At 43.2% G+C, this 17,122-nt stretch overlaps 2 protein-coding genes across 27 annotated transcripts in view; one reads left to right on the forward strand and one right to left on the reverse strand.

The window, feature by feature from the left end:
* LOC119649806 (hemicentin-1) overlaps positions 1 to 17,122 on the reverse strand; it is a 604,512-nt gene that overhangs the window by 55,375 nt on the left and 532,015 nt on the right. For 25 of the 26 annotated variants that reach the window (XR_005249199.1, XR_005249198.1, XR_005249196.1 and 22 more), the window contains 3 exons: positions 7,828 to 7,986; positions 7,677 to 7,759; positions 7,422 to 7,599 (listed from right to left, as the gene is read on the reverse strand). Coding sequence is in view for 20 of the 26 variants with exons in the window: in XM_038052132.1 (XP_037908060.1) it covers positions 7,422 to 7,599; positions 7,677 to 7,759; positions 7,828 to 7,986 (420 nt within the window). In the remaining 6 variants the exon portion in view is untranslated. Of the gene's footprint in view, positions 1 to 7,167; positions 7,203 to 7,421; positions 7,600 to 7,676; positions 7,760 to 7,827; positions 7,987 to 17,122 lie in introns of those variants that run through there. The other variant, XM_038052137.1, reaches the window with a different exon arrangement.
* On the forward strand, positions 16,650 to 17,014 carry LOC119649809 (protein suex-1-like). The gene is made up of 2 exons (XM_038052139.1): positions 16,650 to 16,836; positions 16,902 to 17,014. The coding sequence occupies exons 1-2, from the start codon at positions 16,656 to 16,658 to the stop codon at positions 16,994 to 16,996; spliced, it is 276 nt and encodes a 91-aa protein (XP_037908067.1). The 5' UTR covers positions 16,650 to 16,655; the 3' UTR covers positions 16,997 to 17,014.

Consider the following 17,122-nt stretch of genomic DNA (forward strand, 5'->3'; position numbering starts at 1 on the left):
ATAGTCCAGGAAGTGCTGTAGAACAGCTCCTTGAACAGTTTCCTCCCCAGCACAATTGCGCCATCAGTAGTGTTTGCTGTTGTAAGACGCTCTCGAATGCCGTTCTGAATCTGCGGATGTACAATTTCTCAAGAACGTTATCTCAATTTACAGATAATAAAATAGCATGTGAGCTTTTTTTCAGCCATACTGATCCCTTGGATTCCGCTCGTTACCAGCAAGTTGTTTGGTTATCGTTCGAGGATAAATGGGAACTATTAATGTTTGAAGGAGTGTTTAGTCAAGTTGTTACGAATTTATCCACTTGGAGAATGGGAAAAATGATTCAATTTGTCCTCGAAGTACATTAATTGGAATGGGAAGTGATTTATATAGTATGTGCGGGCTCCAGAGCATTTTTCAATCGAAGTGTGCTACATATATGGGAGGTTCGTAAGAATTCCACCACACCAAGAAGATTATTGATTGTAAATTGGATAGCTACTTGTAAAGGAAAGAATTCAGTCACGACGAGCAGGGAATAAAGTGGATTACTGATTAACGTCACTTTTAAATTTGGCATGCAACTAAGGGACAAACGAACCTCCCAAGATACTTTTTAGGCTGGGGGATATTTCAACGGTAAATACTCATTGAGCTGACGCTTAAGAGTACATCTAAAGTATTGGCTGTTTGCTGCGAAAGTCAACTACAAAGGATAGAAATAGGTGGGCTAATATCCCATCCTGTTACCAAAATGTCAAACATGCCTTTGACAGACCGATTTGCGAACTTTGGTTATCCAAAACGGCTTTAGATTTGTTTCTGGAATGTGCGCTCGCTCCTACACAACTGCCTCGGGAGCTCGGAAAATCATCGCTTTCTGCAACTTGAATGAAAATTCTGGATATTCGGACCTATGCATGACATACGGAGGGCGCTTCCCTCTTTTTTGCGGCATTGCGCTATTATTCTGCCACCGAATTTATACTTAGAGCAAGAGTAAGCATAAAATCGATAGCCGCAAAATATGCCGTCATGGTTTTCAACAGAATACGAACACCATAATTGTGACACAGAACAAGGAGCATCTACAGGGGAGACTTCTTATAGATAACATTGTAATGATAAGTAGACCCTAACAACATTTTACTCGGGCATACGACGAGGAGGCTTAATCTTGGTAACCGTAATAATAACCAGATTTCTCTGCAACTTTTAGCAACTCGTCAGGTAAGCGACGACAATCTTTCGAGCGCAGCGTGCTCCTGTATTCGCGATAGGTTCGACTTTCGATCTTAAGGTAGAATAATCATCTGGGGAAGGCTTAATCTAGTCCAAGAATTATTGAACGTAACTGGTCCTAAATCGAAGTTGCGGTCGGCTAGTTTATTAATGCAGACTAATAAATGCTGGTGCTCAAAGGATAGTTTAGGTCCCAGGGCGATACGTGAATTGGTACTCACGATGGAGCCTAAAACCTGGGAAATGCCTGCTTAACCAACACCAATACCTCTGCTACCAAATCCTATCTCCAAATTCACGTGGTAACCGCTGGGAGCTCTTTCTTAACGAAAAACTGCAGACGGAGAAAGATGAAGGCGAGTCTCCCGCGTCTAAAAGCGGGAAAAATTCTACCAACTGGTGTTCCAGGTTGGGGGTTGAGTAGGACTGACAACCCTACACGGAAAACCACTTGTTACGAAGCCACGGAAAGAGCCTTGGGCTGGATGGATTTTACAATGATGAACCCGGCAACGCAACAACAAAGGAATAACGATTTGCGCATTTTCTCATGGAACGTGCGCTCCCTGTACAGAGATGGAGCAACCAAGCAGCTAGCCGATACCCTATCCCAATATAAGGCTGATGTAACAGCGTTGCAGCAGATGCATTGGACACGGACCGGTTTCCTGGAGAAAAGTCGACACACCATATGTAATAGTGGCCACCCAGTAAACCATGTGCTCGGAGTAGGTATCTTAGTCAGCCAAAAAACTAAAACCTGCTGTTATCGGCTTGCGTACTTCCGAGGCAAATTTAAAAATATAAGCCTCATTAATGTTCATGTCCCTACAGAGCAGACTGCAGAGTCGGGGAGGGATACCTCCTACGAGGCGGTGGAACGCACCTCCGAAGCCTGGCCCAGATATGATATCAAAATCATACTTTGGGATTTTAACAGCCAAGTAGGAACGGAGGCCGTATTCAGGCGGTACGTTGGTTCCCATAGCTTACATCAAAATACAAATGATAACAGATTGCGGATTATTCAATTAGCAGTGCCACACGAAATGGTTGTTAGAAGTACCTGGTTTGCGCGGAAAGCGGTCCTCAAACAAACGTGGGCCTCTCCAGACGGGACTACTTTCAATCAAATTGACCACGTATTGATCGAACGCCGCCACTTCTCAGCCTTGATTAATGTCAGAATATATAGGAGGCCAATATAGACTTGGATCACTATCTCGTTTGCGTGATGTTCCGAGCTCGAATAAGAACATCACCCAGAATCCCCTCTGACAATCAGGTGGGAGTTAACACTGAATCCATCCAAAACACAGCCCTCCGCAAAACCTATAAGAGGGAAATGGATGCCGCAATAACCGCAGTCAACAGAGATCCTGGAGATGAAGCATCAACAGATGACCTTCACAATCTCCTGAAGAATGTTATCATAAATACGGCCACAAACATACGTGGCCTCAGCCGCAAGAAAAGTCGGCATGGCTGGTTTGACGATGAATGTAAGCTAGCCACGGAACGGAAGAATGCTACATACCGAGTAATGTTACATTCTCAAAGAACGGGGGCACGCGCAGAGACTTATCACGAACTTCGGCGAGCGCAGAAGCGACTTCACAGACGGAAAAAGGAAGCCTGAGGGAATGAATAGATCTGTGAACTCGGAAAGTGCAGGGAGCAATCACACCAGGCGCGTAAGTTTTAGCAATAAGTCACCAGGATGAAGCCTTACACATCTCGATGCTAATCCTGCCGAGACAAAGAGGGAAATATGATTTCCCACAGAATGGGCATATTGGAGCGATGGGTTGAGTACTTTGATGAACTACTGAACAACCAGAACATCGGCGAGTTGGAGGTCCCGCCAATTGAAGGCGATGGACAAATACTACTTCCACCAAATGTAGAAGAAACAGTTCGTGCAATTCATTCGCTTAAAAATCATAAGTCGCTAGGAGCCGATGGAATTACAGCCAAATTGGTTAAATATGGAGGCGACCAATTACACCAAGTGGTTCATTAACTTTACGACTGGCAGAGAGGCATTATTTCTCTGATATGTAGGTGCTCAGAAGTGGCGGTGAGGAAGACGGGGCGGCAACCCTGTTGGCCGAACCAAGTGGCCGAGGAGAACCTCCATTGTGGTGGCACCGGGAGACGTTGTACTCACTTTGGCTTCAACACGGGTGCCATACTCTTTAGTTCGGTAGAGATTTAGGTAAGTCTTGCATCCCCCAATATGAATGCTAAGCCATGCACTTGGTATAGCTTGGTACTGTTATTGCTTGCCATAACGGGGCTCTGATTGTGGTCACAAAATCAATCCGTGTCTTAAGAAGACCGTGGGATTAAGTCTTCCAGACAGGTGCTCACGTAAATTCCTCAAGGACTTAACTGTCTCATACATACAAAAGGAGATATCACACAGTGCAATAATTATAGAGGTATCACGTTGCTGAGTACAATCTATAAGATATTGTCCTCTATCTTTCAAGCCGGATGGCCCCTATCCGATACGCTCAAAACATCATTGGCCCATACCAAAGAGGCTTCACTCCAGGCAAATCAGCAACAGATCAGATTTTATCTCTGCGGGAATCGACGGAAAAACTGTTGGAATATTGACATCAGTTGCACCATCTTTTCATCGACTTTAAAGCCGCCTATGATAGCATAGCCAGGGTAAAACTGTACACAGCCATGAGAGAATTAGATAGCCCAACGAAATTGATAAGACTGACTAAGCGGACCGTGACTAATGTGCGAGGCCAGATAGAAGCTGCAGGATCACTTTCAATACCATTCGACATCGACAACGGTCAACGACAAGAGGATGCCCTATCAGGTGTCCTCTTTAACCTGGCCCTGGATAAAGTGATCCGTGATGCTGAGCTAAATGCAAGAGGTACGATCCTCTTTAAGTGCACCCAACTACCGACTACGCTCCGAAGAATTTTTGGCCCCCTACATGAGGATGAACGATTTTGTAGGCTACATAACGACGAAGTCTATGAGCGATACCATAACCGTCCGGTTGTGGATAAAATCAGGCTCAATTGGTTATGAAATTACTTACACATTAACACAACCTGGATGAAGTGGTTTTCCACAACTGGTGTTCTTTGTGATCGACGTATCAACGAATGTCTCAAATCTAAAATTTACCACAATGTCGTCCGTACTGTCGCTCTCTATGGTTCTGAGTGTTAGCCGACTATTAAAGACAATGAACAGCGTCTTGCAGTAATGGAGGCGTGAAATGTTTTGATCACATCCGAAATGAGGATATCCGCCATCATTATGGGGTTGTGCCGATCGTGGAAAAATTGCAAGAGAGGCATATTCGATGGTCACGCAATTCGTGCTAACGAGACTTCACTTGCCAAGATTGGCTAAAACATCGAAGTCGGTGGTAAACGACCAAAAGGCAGGCCGAAGCAACGGTGGCTTGATACGCTGGTTGGAGCTTTAAAAGCCTCGAGATTGCATCCAGATCAGGCATTTGATAGAGGCAAATGGCGAAACCGATCACGATGAGCCGACCCCGCTTGTGAACGGGACAAAGGCTGAAGAAAAAGAAGATACTACTTTACGTAGCGCCAATATAGGCAACTGAACTGTATACCATATACAATCCTCAAAAGATGAGTACGGTTTATTGAAGGACTGCCTCAAAATTGCCCTTTGACTTTACAGCAATCGCAGATGAAGCGGTAACAAGAATGATGCCAATCGAAATTTTGACCAATGGAATGGGACACATCTATGATGAATCTGAATCTTCCTCTGATCGGCACGTGGAAAACGCCGAGAGGAAGGAATCGTTAAGCACGGTAGGATTGGGTGGCAAAGGGTCGATTAACCTATACAACTGCCCTAACTACAACGGTATTCCGGGGGACCCGGAGGATGTCCTCTTATATTATCCTAGATTCGCAGAGGAAAGGAAGAGTTTAGACGAGACATTGGGAGGAACAGTAACACCGGGAAGTCTAATAGGGAAAATGCTTGCGTGCGAGGAAAACTGGAATTCGCTAAAGCACATGTTGGGGCGAATTCAGTGCAGGTTGTGAGAGGCAAAAGAGGAGAGAAAGGCGCGGCCGCAAATGCAATCGATGGGCGAAGGGAGAGGTTAGTACCATGTCCACTCTGCAGCGTAATACTTTGCGGTGGATCCACGGGGAATAGGAATGGGGGAATGACGGAAAGCAAAATTGACACGGCTGATCAGTTTTAGGTTATTCACTTTATGGTCAGACAAATGCTGTATGAGCAAAATGCATTTCCTTAATCCGTAATGATTCTAAGACTCATTGGCTAAAATGAGGCAACGCCAAATTTCTTCGCGAGGTTGTACGAATTACATCGTTATAGTGAAGATATCACAATACCCAATATTGGAATTGATTAATGAATAATAAAGCTCTTGCGCTGGTTGTTCCAGAAAAATTCCAAAGAAAATTATAGGCCGTGAGATTATTATTAAGATCCATAAAGTCGTGTCGGACGTAGGTGGAGAATGAGCATCTCTAAGAGGAATAAATATCAAAATGGAAGTCGGAAAGTATATGGTTACCTTCAAGCCTGCTGTCAAATATCTGGGATTGTCGCGTTGTAATATTTTCAGAAATTGAACTTTGGTTTCAAATGTATTATTATTTCTTTGCCCATCTTTAAACTTTGGAAAAGCTTGCTGGCAAACCCTGTAATGTGGACACTAGTTCCACTATTCACATTGAATTTAATTGCAAATAGCAGACAGTCAAGACGTCGTCATTGAAACCATACAATACCTTGTCGATATCGATCTTGCTTGCCATACATTATTCAATTATAATGCTCCCATCATTGTATAATATGATTGCAATTCCTTGTCAATGACATCAACATATGGCGAAAGGGAGGGAATCACTCCCAACCCTCTTGTAATCAACAAAGCACTCTGAACGACTGTGCGTAAATGTAGCACTTATCCAAGCAACGAACATCAGTGAAGATCCCATTTCGCACTGAGCCCATAACCATCCGACAAGGACTCACCACAATAATAATTCCTCCGACAACCCACTTAATTAACGTACTGTCCAAACATTTTCAACATCCAGGGAGCGGTTTATCATCTTATTTATTGTGTGGACAAATGTACTATTGATAGGCACACAATTGATTGGAAGACAAACATATGGAGACATATTGTTTGCGGCGGGGATGATACCCGCTTCATGGTACTTCCACCGATGGATGTGAAGAAGTTTCTCGACTCCTTACATCCACCCTATCTTCAGACATCGAGGCCGCCTTCGGTTCCAGCAAACTTTAATTGAAATCAAAATGATATTTCATATTGTGGATGCCCTGTCCATCTACCATAATGTATTATCTGAGCTCCTTCTGGGTTTCGTAGGAGTGTGCCTGGCACATATTCCCCACAGAAGAAGTTAAACAATAACAAATTATCAGATTCAACTAGGCTGAATCCCTCAAGCAAAGACGATTCCATAATAACATCATCCTGGCTCGGAGAGCAGTCGTGATGAATGTGTGTGGTCATAAATAACTTCCCAAAAGGACTCTTATCAAAGAGATTACACATCGAATATCGACAAGATAAAGATAAAAGCAATAAATTAAGTTCTAGAATTGTTGAACACACATTCGGCTTGTTCCTGCGTTTATTTATTATCCTGTGATGGATACGCTGGAGTCGGTAGCTTTAGTGGTTGCTACTTTAAACGATCCCGAGTACATTGTGTTGCGTTTCACTTCGCGCTATTCCACTCGCATTCCGAGTAATAGATATGAAATGCGATAGTCGCGGAGTTATTAATGTGGCGCGCTAGGAGAGGCAATGGATTAGGCCGTGGCTGAATCCTGTAAACTCCACTTTCGGGTGCGAACGATTATTAGCCTAATCTGAGCACCTACTCGGTGGGGCTGCTTGATTAATAGTTAGCGCTACTACTTACGTTTAGGCCTTACTATGTCAGCGGTGTTTAGTATACGGAAAGCGTGTGGAATAAAGCAATTTTTAATTAACTAATTTGAGTGTGACGACTAATTTACAGCAAACAAACTACTCAGAATGTACTGAATTTGTTTGCATAGAGCAAACATAATTAGCTAGATACCAATCAATACCAGGCTGTGAGTAGCTAATGTGAGGAATAAAGATAACATCTTCAGGGAAAATCACTCACCGGCAACTTCAATCTGGCAGTAGGGTCCAGCCCCGACTGAATTGTTCGCCACGCAGCGGTAAACCCGCGTCACGGAGAACTCGTCCTCCAGCACCAGGTAATTCGACTCTCCTACGGTTTCTCCACTTCCCAAATCAATTGAGTCATTTTCCGACTTAATCGACCAGTGAAAGTCAGCCTGCAATTATGAATATTCGGAACGTTAAGGACGCTCTTTCCAAATTATCTATTTTCCTGAAAATGGATCACACCTACCTCTTTCGGATTTCCAATTGCGGTGCAAATCAGGGTGTCCTCGTCCTCGATCTCCTTTCTCACGATCTCGCATGTTGGCTTATCTGCAAGTACGAATAACTGTTTTAGGACCGCGTCTTAAAAAGCCTGAGTTAGTGGCCGCGCTACTTACATGTCACTGTTATATTCGTAACGGCTGAATGTCTTCCATGCTTGTTGTAGGCAAAACACTCGTACGCTCCTGCATCCGACTTGGCCATCTTGTGATTTATTATCAAGGCACTACCTCGTGTTATAACGCTTCCATTAAACTGCCACTCGTACAAGGGTTCTGTGCTCCGGGACGCAGAAGGAAACCCAGACGGAAGAGACGGGTAAAGAAAAGTCAAATTCGTAAATTATAATGCTCTTTGGGAAAGTTTCAAATTAATATTATCGATAGTACGTCTAATAGGATTCATGTCTACGTTGCTCTGCTTTTATATCCTTTTTAGTGGAGTGGCAAGAAGACTAATGAACGACTATGGCAGTCGGGCGCTTTGTCAACCGAGCGCCATAAATTTTGGTAACACTTTCCATGTCGGTGGAATCTAAAAAGTTTAATGGAACTTTCATAGTTTCAGATCGAAGTTTAAAGTTCACCAGAATTGACAGAATTTGCAGGAAAAAGTAGTCATACATTACAGCTTAGGCCATGAGGAGTCACTTAGCCATTTTATGCCGAATTAAAGTGGATATGCTTTATTCTAGAATATCCTAGGGAACGTTAACAAATAATTAATTAGAAGTAATGAAGATTTGAAGCCATGGAAGATGCTTTAAGTGGAGGAAGATTCTTTATGTAGTAGACGATATTCCTCACAGCTAGGGTAAGGAAGTTCCCCTGTGTTAGAGTCAACGAATGTGGGCCGATTGAAAGTCGGACGTCGTCTGGAAAATGATTATGAAAAAAGAGGCGGTATAAATGTAGAGGGTTATCCAAAAATAAATAAAGAAAAGAACGCCAGTCGCCACTATAAAGAACTACGGAAGAAACAAAAGTCCACTGAAGTGTTTCTTAAGAATCAACACCAAAAGGCCATCCATTCTCTGAACGATATTACAAAGAATAAGGAGACTGATATTGCCGCTGAGCATAACGAAAAGGCCAGATTTAGTGCAAAGGGTTTGTTAATGAATGCAACAACACGTGCCTGGAGAACCAGCAGAAGGTACAACCTACCAAGCTTAATCGATCTCAAAAGAAGGCAGGTCACGGAAACGAAGTTCGCAAGAGTACTAAAAGTTGCGAAAGTGAACATCCGCTGATTAGGGTGCTAATTAAAGATGTTTGTAAGGACTAATTAGAACCGTGCAAGAAGGAAAGTCTTTCCCAAGGAACTAAAAATTAGGCGATATCCACTGTGAACGTCCACACGCAAATATTTAACCTCAACTCAAGTGTTCTGATCTCGAGCAACTTTTCCAAAGTGTAATGATCGCCTCATGCAACACGGTCTCAGATTACATTTAAACAAAGCAGAATTTTTGACGACCGATCCCCATGAAACAGGCACAGTCACTGCAGTGATCTGCCCAGAACTGAGCGATTTCAATACCTCGGTTCAACGCTATCAGCCAATGGAGAACTGCGTTATGAAATTGCTTCACGCAACCTAGATGAAGTGCCGTTCCACAGCTGGTGTTCTTTGTGATCGACGTATCAACGAACTTCTCAAATCTAAAATTTACCGGAATTTCATCCGTCCTGCCGCTCTCTATGGTTCTGAGTGTTGGCCAACTATAAAAAACAATGAACGGCGTCTTGCGGTAATGGAGACCAAGATGTTGCGTTGGACTAATGGCGTGACACGTTTTGATCACATACAAAATGAGGATATCCGCGATCGATATAGGGTTGCACCGATCGTGGAAAAATTGCGAGAGAGGCGTTTTCGATGGTATGATCACCTAATTCGTGGTAACGAGGATTCACTTGCCAAGATTGGTCTGAACATCCAAATCGATGGTGAACGACCAAAATGCCGGCCGAAACAGCGGATTTATAAGCCTCGAGATTGCACCCAGATCAGGAATTCGATAGAGCCAAATGACGAAACCGATCAAGACCTGTCGACCCTGATTGTGAAGGAGACAAAGGCTGAAGAAAAAGAAGAGGATGAACTCAAATGTTTTGACGGGACACACCGGTTCGTTTTTTTTTCCAACCTATCTTAGGAATGTAGGAGATGCTTTAAACACGTCAATTCCTCAAGTGTCATTCTAATTGACTTGAACTTGAAAACCAGACAAACATGGGACATCGCGCGTTACTATCGAAAGTGTCACATGTTCGCTAAAACTGGAAATAAAACAAATAAAAAAAAATAATGGTACGACCGCACGCGTGATCTCTTAAAACCCAGGACTCGCGTGCCGCGATTGAGAGAGGAAGATAGACGACCGATCACATCTTCAATCGATACTTCTCCTGCTTCAGATGTGCAATGAGACCCTGCAGGATGACCCTTTCGTGTCACGTATCTGCGGTGTCCACCTCCGTAAAATGACGCTTTGGCCCCTACTTCCCTGCAAACTTTGGGTCAATTATGCAATTTTACTAATTGTCAAATTTATCCAACCATCCATTCAACTCCTAGACTTGGATATATGGATGGAGAAGATTGCCCTCATAATTTAAGATTGCAAATGGCGACACAAAGTTACCTCAAATTCCGCTTCCTGATTACTGGATCCGACTCACAAGGCGTGGTCCATCACGATAAAAGTCCGCAAAGGATAGATTCTCTCATTGTGTCCGGCTTCAGAGCCGCTCCCAGAGGTCAATATCTGGCGGTTGGTCACGAAATTGATCTCGGAGAGCGTTCGCTTTCGTTTATGAGAAGATAAAACACTGAAGAGGGGGACGGTTGGTCCCGATATATGTATTTTTGTTTTAAATTAGATACTTTTTGCCAACAAAACGGAAAAATATCTTCCAAGACAATCTTTCATTTTAAGCTCTAATATTTGCGATTTGGCCAAAATTTTTGGGATGGACCTCCCCACTAACTCGATTCCAGCCACGCAGGATGATCTTTTGACCATCGGCTGCCATATTATGTCGTTACAGCTGGATGGGATGAATTTTGTTAAAAAGCGGGCACAAAAATTGGGGCTTTTCGGGAACCTGCCGAGCATATGGACATTGTGCATTGTGCGGCCACAATTTCCGTTTCGATTGATGGCAAAAACGAAGAATGCCCCGATGATTGGCCGTTTTTAGTCGCGAAAGAGTTGGTGGAGAAAATGTCCACTGAAAAATAAGAAAGCGGCCCGACTATACCCCGACTGAACTAAAAAGTGTTCTATTCTTTGCCGAACCTATTGTTCAGCACATAGAACGCTCGCCAGAAGGGGGATATTTTTGCTTGTTATTGGAAATCGGCAAGGCTGCTCGCACTGATGAGCAGGGGCAGTGGGGACACTGACTCTCTGTCTGAATACCGACAACTCTATATGTTTGACACAGCCCGGAATGTGCTAGAAAAACACGTTATGAGTTGACTCATTCAAGCAAAATGGTAGCACATTTTATCCCCATGGCAGCTCAATTTGAAAGCAGGGAGATCAACAGTGGAGGTTATAGATGAAACCAATTGACGGAACAACCCGTTAAAGCCAATGGTTAATTACCTTAAAGTTGACTAAGATATGCTCTTTTCGAGCAAATCAAAGCATCACAGGTTCGACCCTAAGTTAACCAATGGCAAAAAGGTTGGTTGAACCGAAAGTGTGGTGAGATTGATTATTTCTTAACTCAGCTTCTAAGATGACATAAAAGTCTTCAGTATCATCTGCACGAGATTGCGAAGTCTTCAACTTTTTTTCTTCTGGAAGGTGGGATGGGATTCATCAGAAATTTTTACAGAAAAAGGGGGCTTCCTGCGGACAATCTCCGTTCTGATGCCACCCAACTACTAAGAATGTGAGTGACGTCATCATCATCAACAGTGCAACAACCGATATCCGGTCTAGGCCTGCCCTAATAAGGAACTCCAGACACACCCAGTTTTGCGCCGAGGTCCACCAATTCGATATCCCTAAAAGCCATCTGGCGTCCTGACCTACCCATCAATCCATCTCAGGCAGGGTCTGTCTCGTCTTCTTTTTCCACCACAGACACTTATAGACTTTCCGGGCCGGATCATCCTCATCCATACAGATTAAGTGACCCGCCCACTGTAACCCATTGAGCCGGATTTTATCATCATAGATTTCGCCGTTATGTAGGGTAAGGAATCGTCCATCCTCATGTAGGGGGCCAAAAATTCTCTCTCGAAGGCGACCAAGAGTTCACAGTTTTTTGCTAAGAACCCAGGTATCCGAGGAATACCTAAGCACTGGCAAGATCATAGTCAGTTTTTTGTAAGCTGAAGTAGGCTCTGTTGGCAGCCAACAACCGTGCGCGGATTTCATGGTTATAGCTGGTATAGGTTGAGATTTTTGACCCTAGTTAGGAGAAATTGTCAACGGTCTCAAAGTTGTAGTTTCCTATCTTCATTGATCTTGTTTGACCAGTGCGATTCGATGTAGTTCCTTTTTTGGCGTTGACGTTGCCACCATGTACTTCGTTTTGCCTCCATTTATGTGCAGCCTAAGATGTCGCGCCGCCTGGTCGATCTGGATGAAGGTACAAAGTACATTTAGGGTTGTCCTTCCCATAATGTCGATATCGTCAGCGTAGGTCAGTAATTGAGTCGACTTGAAGAAAATGGTGCCTTTCACATTTACATCGGCATCGCGAACTACTTTCTCCGGGGCCAGGTCTTAGACCGTTGTTGGTGCTAAATGCTCTAGAGTGATCCTGCTGATTTTATCTGGCCTCGCATATTAGTCAGGGTCAGCCTAGTCACTCTTATTAATTTCGTCGCCATACCCAATTCTCCCATGGCCGTGTACAGTTTTACCCTGGCTATGCTGTCATAGGCGGCTTTCAATTCCATGAAAAGGTCTTGTGCAAATGGTAAACCTCTATGCATTTGCCTCAGTAACTCGCTTGATAGGGTCTTCTCATATCTGGTCCAAATCCTCCTCAATTTAGCGCAGTTGGTGAGCCTTCGCCATCTGCAGTCAGCGGCCGTTAAGCAATAGGAGTCGATTCAACCCTTGACAGTCACCAGGGGAATACCAGCTTCGCCTGAGCTGCGAAGAACGGAACCCCATTTGCCCATCCCTTCGACCCGTTCATTCCCTTCTATGATCCTACGACCAAAAACCGAAATTTTGATTGTGCCGCCAGCCTGTTCAGCGCATTCCTACACTACTCTTTCAGCCTCGAGAATGTCGCCACTGAGTGTAAGGCTTAATAGCCACCTGGTTGTCTGTCCGAGTGACGCTTCGTGTTCAGATCATGCTCCAGCCATCGGCTTTCAGTATGAATTTTAGAAGACCATACGACTCGCCTGTACCGTGTATATCTAAAAAAAAATTTTGAATCTCGAGGTACTTCGCTGTCAAATTTTCAAACTGAAGTAGTTTTGCAGCACTGCCCGTTCCAGCGTGTATAGGCTAATTAGCATCCTATATTAAGTTCCAATAATTCAATAATAAAAAAATGACTGAAGGTCCAGGGCATCAGACGCTGCCTCGCCCCTGCTTTGGGAACAGCGTAACCGAAAGTTGCTAGAGGTGGAAATCGCTCGTTTATGCATAATCACAAAGACCAGATGAGTGGTGGAGACGAAACTACCATCCTCTGGAGCAAGTTGCACACAGAATGACACTTTCTGACTTTTAGCGCTAAACTACTAGCATCGTTGGCAGAGACTAAACAAGTCGGAATACCGGAAGCTCGCGCTTCGGGTATAAAGGTTTTGTGTTCATCTTATGTGAGAAACTTCAACGCACATTTTTCTGTCCGTATATAGCTACAAAGCCAACATAATCCTTCATATTTTTCCAAGCTACGAGACATACGTACATATTACAGCCATAGATATCACGCTCACCCTAAACAAACAAACTGCTTATTACCGAATACTGTACTGTATGCACGTATATAAATTGATCGTACCCATATTTCCGATTTAGTTCTTATATCTATTTGGATTAGGCACTACCCGGAAAGTTCATTAGCACGCATATATCATATACCTACATACACACATGTCTGGCTGACAAATAACTAAAAAACTAAAACAAAATAATTCTCTGCGACCCAATTCATAAGAACTCATTTCGTTGTGGTATTGACGAATTGATATATGATGATTACGTCATGCAGGTTGTAGAGTGCACGAAATTCACAAAAAATTGTAAAGTTTCACCCCCTATAACTTTGTTAATAATAGTTTGATTTTCTTCAAACTTGACCAAACTGTGCATTATGTTTTTCATTACACGCATGCCAAATTTTGTACTTCTGGGATGAACATAAGGGGGGGTGCCGGGTAAATTTCTAAAATGTGGAAATATACTATTATTAACTTTATTTGTGCAGATATCGGAACCGGGTATATTTTGAGGCCTAGATTTCGTAGAGATGCACCACTGTGATTTTTTTCAGATTTTTCGGTTGGATAGGTTCTGAGAACGAGACCTGTTACACTTTTTGTGGGTCATATTTTGAACCCTCACTCCCCTATGTTTCATCTAATATCAAATATTGAACCAGATTCGAAAAGTACTAATTGAGACCTTTCATTTGATACCCCACATGGCTACATTCTGTGAAAAAAAATATGACATAAGGTCATATATAAGGTTTTCTTTCACACAAAACCTGAAAAAAGGCAAGTGAGGAGAGGGGAATGATGAAGAATAAAAGTAAGTAGATAGCTGGGCGAAACTGCAGGAGTTTCTCATGTGGGACCAGGATGGTTTGAGATCTCCGTGTTAAAGTGAGTGGCCAGATATTCCTTACTGGACTGAATTAGGGACCGGGGCTATTGAAAAAACCAAGTCAGCAGTCCAGAGGACAGAAACTCCTTCCTAGCAGTAAGAGAGGAGGGGAGCCCGGTTCATTGTAGCCAAGACTGAGTTTAGCCCTTGAAAGTTTTCGTAACGGAAGTTAAATTTGGCGGGTTTGCGTACGACAGAGGAGTGGAGTCGGGTGATCTGAACATCAAACTCGAGGGGAGGATGATTTGCGTCAGGGGCAACGTAAGAGGGGATATGAGAGGTTGGCAAAGGCAGCGTACAGGAAGGCTAGAGAGAATAATATCAGTAGTGCGATTTGAGTGATTTCTGGAAAGGTTAAGATGGGCGGGGGGCATATGCGTTCATGAAAGTGGATAAAGGGAAGGGTAGATGGAATTATTGGGGAGGGAAGAAAGGCCGGAAGTAGTAGGCCAAAGTATAGTAATGTTAAAGTCGCCGTAGATAGAGAGTGGAAAAACGATTGGGGCTTCTGATAATTTGTCGAAAAAAGGGGCGTACATTTGAAGGATAAGGAAAATATGATTTCAGCACAGAGAAGAGACTTAACTTAACTTAACTATCAGAGAACCGCTGCCGTATGGCTTGCCAAGTGTAGCGAGGCCTTTATTACAACGAAAGACAGGGTAATCTTCAAGAAACTTGGAATCTAACATCCTATCTTCAGCCAGGTTTCAGTAATACAGACGACGTGATGTTGGAATACTAAGGCAGATAACTTGAAACTAGACAGCTTAATGTTGCTCTGGGGGGTAATGTGGCGAACCTTGTGCCGACAGAAGTTTTCTCAGAAGTTCTTAGTCCCAATATTGATAAGTTAAAGCACTTAATTCATATAAAAATTGTGATGGTCGTTTTGCTAGCCACTGCGATTCTATTCAGTCTATTCAGTTTTACAAAAACGGTAACCACACGTTCCTGGAAGAAAGGTCTTACTTCGGCAATGTCCACCAGAAGACATCGTGCTGCCTGCTTGATTTAGATGAAAGCCACATTCCTGGTTGCTTAATAACCTGGAATGTGGCTCTCGTATTTATAAGCAATTTTCATGATACAGCATCATCTTTTTCCAAACCATTGTTAATGATGAAATGCTCCGAGAGTGATCCTGCTGTTTTTTGTTACGGCCAGGATAAATTAATGAAGTCAAGTTTCGGCAGACTAGCTAGCGTCAACCTGGACTTTCCTATATTATTATCGAGACCCCGAGACTTCCTCACTCGGTTTTCGTGAGTAAAAGTCTAAAACTTCCAGAGCTACTTTTGCGTAAAGCCCCTTGAACTTCGTATACCATCCTCATTGCAAGTTCAAGTACAAAGACGCATGGAGTCTCAAAATTAAATAAGTCTTTTGGGGAAATGAACACTGAACCATGAAATTGCATCTTATCTCAAATATTTCATCAAATTTCATTACTGGAAAAATTCGGACAATAATTTTCTCGGCCCAAGGACCCAAAGTGAAAAGTATGTTTACGTCGTCACGTACTGCTAATAAAACCAAACATAATTTTCAAATGTTGGTTCTGGTTACATCCGGAAAATGCGGGGGTTCTTTACTTCTCTACGGAATGAGTACTTTCAAAATTTCCCCGAAGATCCCTATCTGGGCAACTACCGTGTCATATTGTAATTGAGCTCCGCAATTAAAATGTTGATCGCATCCACGAAGGTTATGGCCAAAGCCGCGTGATCGTAGATGCTTTAAGCCGGGAAACAATGAATATCGTAGATACTTCCTAAAATTGCGCATTAACAGGTAAGTTCAACGCTTCAAGTTCAATAAACAAGGTTATTGTTTCAAGGCGAATGTCGCGGCTCTACATATGTAGCCATGCACCATGGCGAGAGTATTTAGGCCAACATTTTCCGGATTTCCCGCAGTGTTCTTTTGACCGTCTTGAAGATAACTCCCAGAAGCAGTAAAATGAGGAAATTATTTTTATTACTGAGTTCGATTTGTGCAGCTTTGGCAGCTCCATATGCCTACTATGGATGCGGGTACCCATCTGGAGGAGGATACGGTTGTGCATACCCAGGCGTCGGAGGAGGCTATCCCGGAGGTGGTATGGGCTATCCAGGAATGGGCGGGTATCCAGGAATGGGTGGATATCCAGGAGGTGGCTTCGGAGGAGGTGGAGGTGGTTTTGGATTCGGTGGTGGTGGTGGTGGAATGTATCCAGGATATGGATTCGGATGTGGACGTTTTCCCTGTTATGGAATGTATCCGAGCTATGGAAGATACCCATCGTATGGAGGCTACAGTAATTATGATTTTTGTATCTTTTGACCGAGTTGAAAATACCTACGTGATCTCTCTCTTATGTAGATACTGCACAGGCACAGGCATCTTCATATGGAGGCCAAAGTAGTGCCAGTGCAAGCGCGTCATCAATGTATAATTGGGCATCATTATTTGGATGATCTCTTCATTTTATTGTTATAGGAATTGTTAGAGTTAATATGTTATTTATAAAAGTAATGTACAAATATATGTATGTTGAAAAGTAAGTGACATATGTGTTCCATCAGCTGCTGACAATGAAAGGA

This window comes from Hermetia illucens, chromosome 2, assembly GCF_905115235.1.
Source record: "Hermetia illucens chromosome 2, iHerIll2.2.curated.20191125, whole genome shotgun sequence".
Lineage (NCBI taxonomy): Eukaryota > Metazoa > Arthropoda > Insecta > Diptera > Stratiomyidae > Hermetia > Hermetia illucens.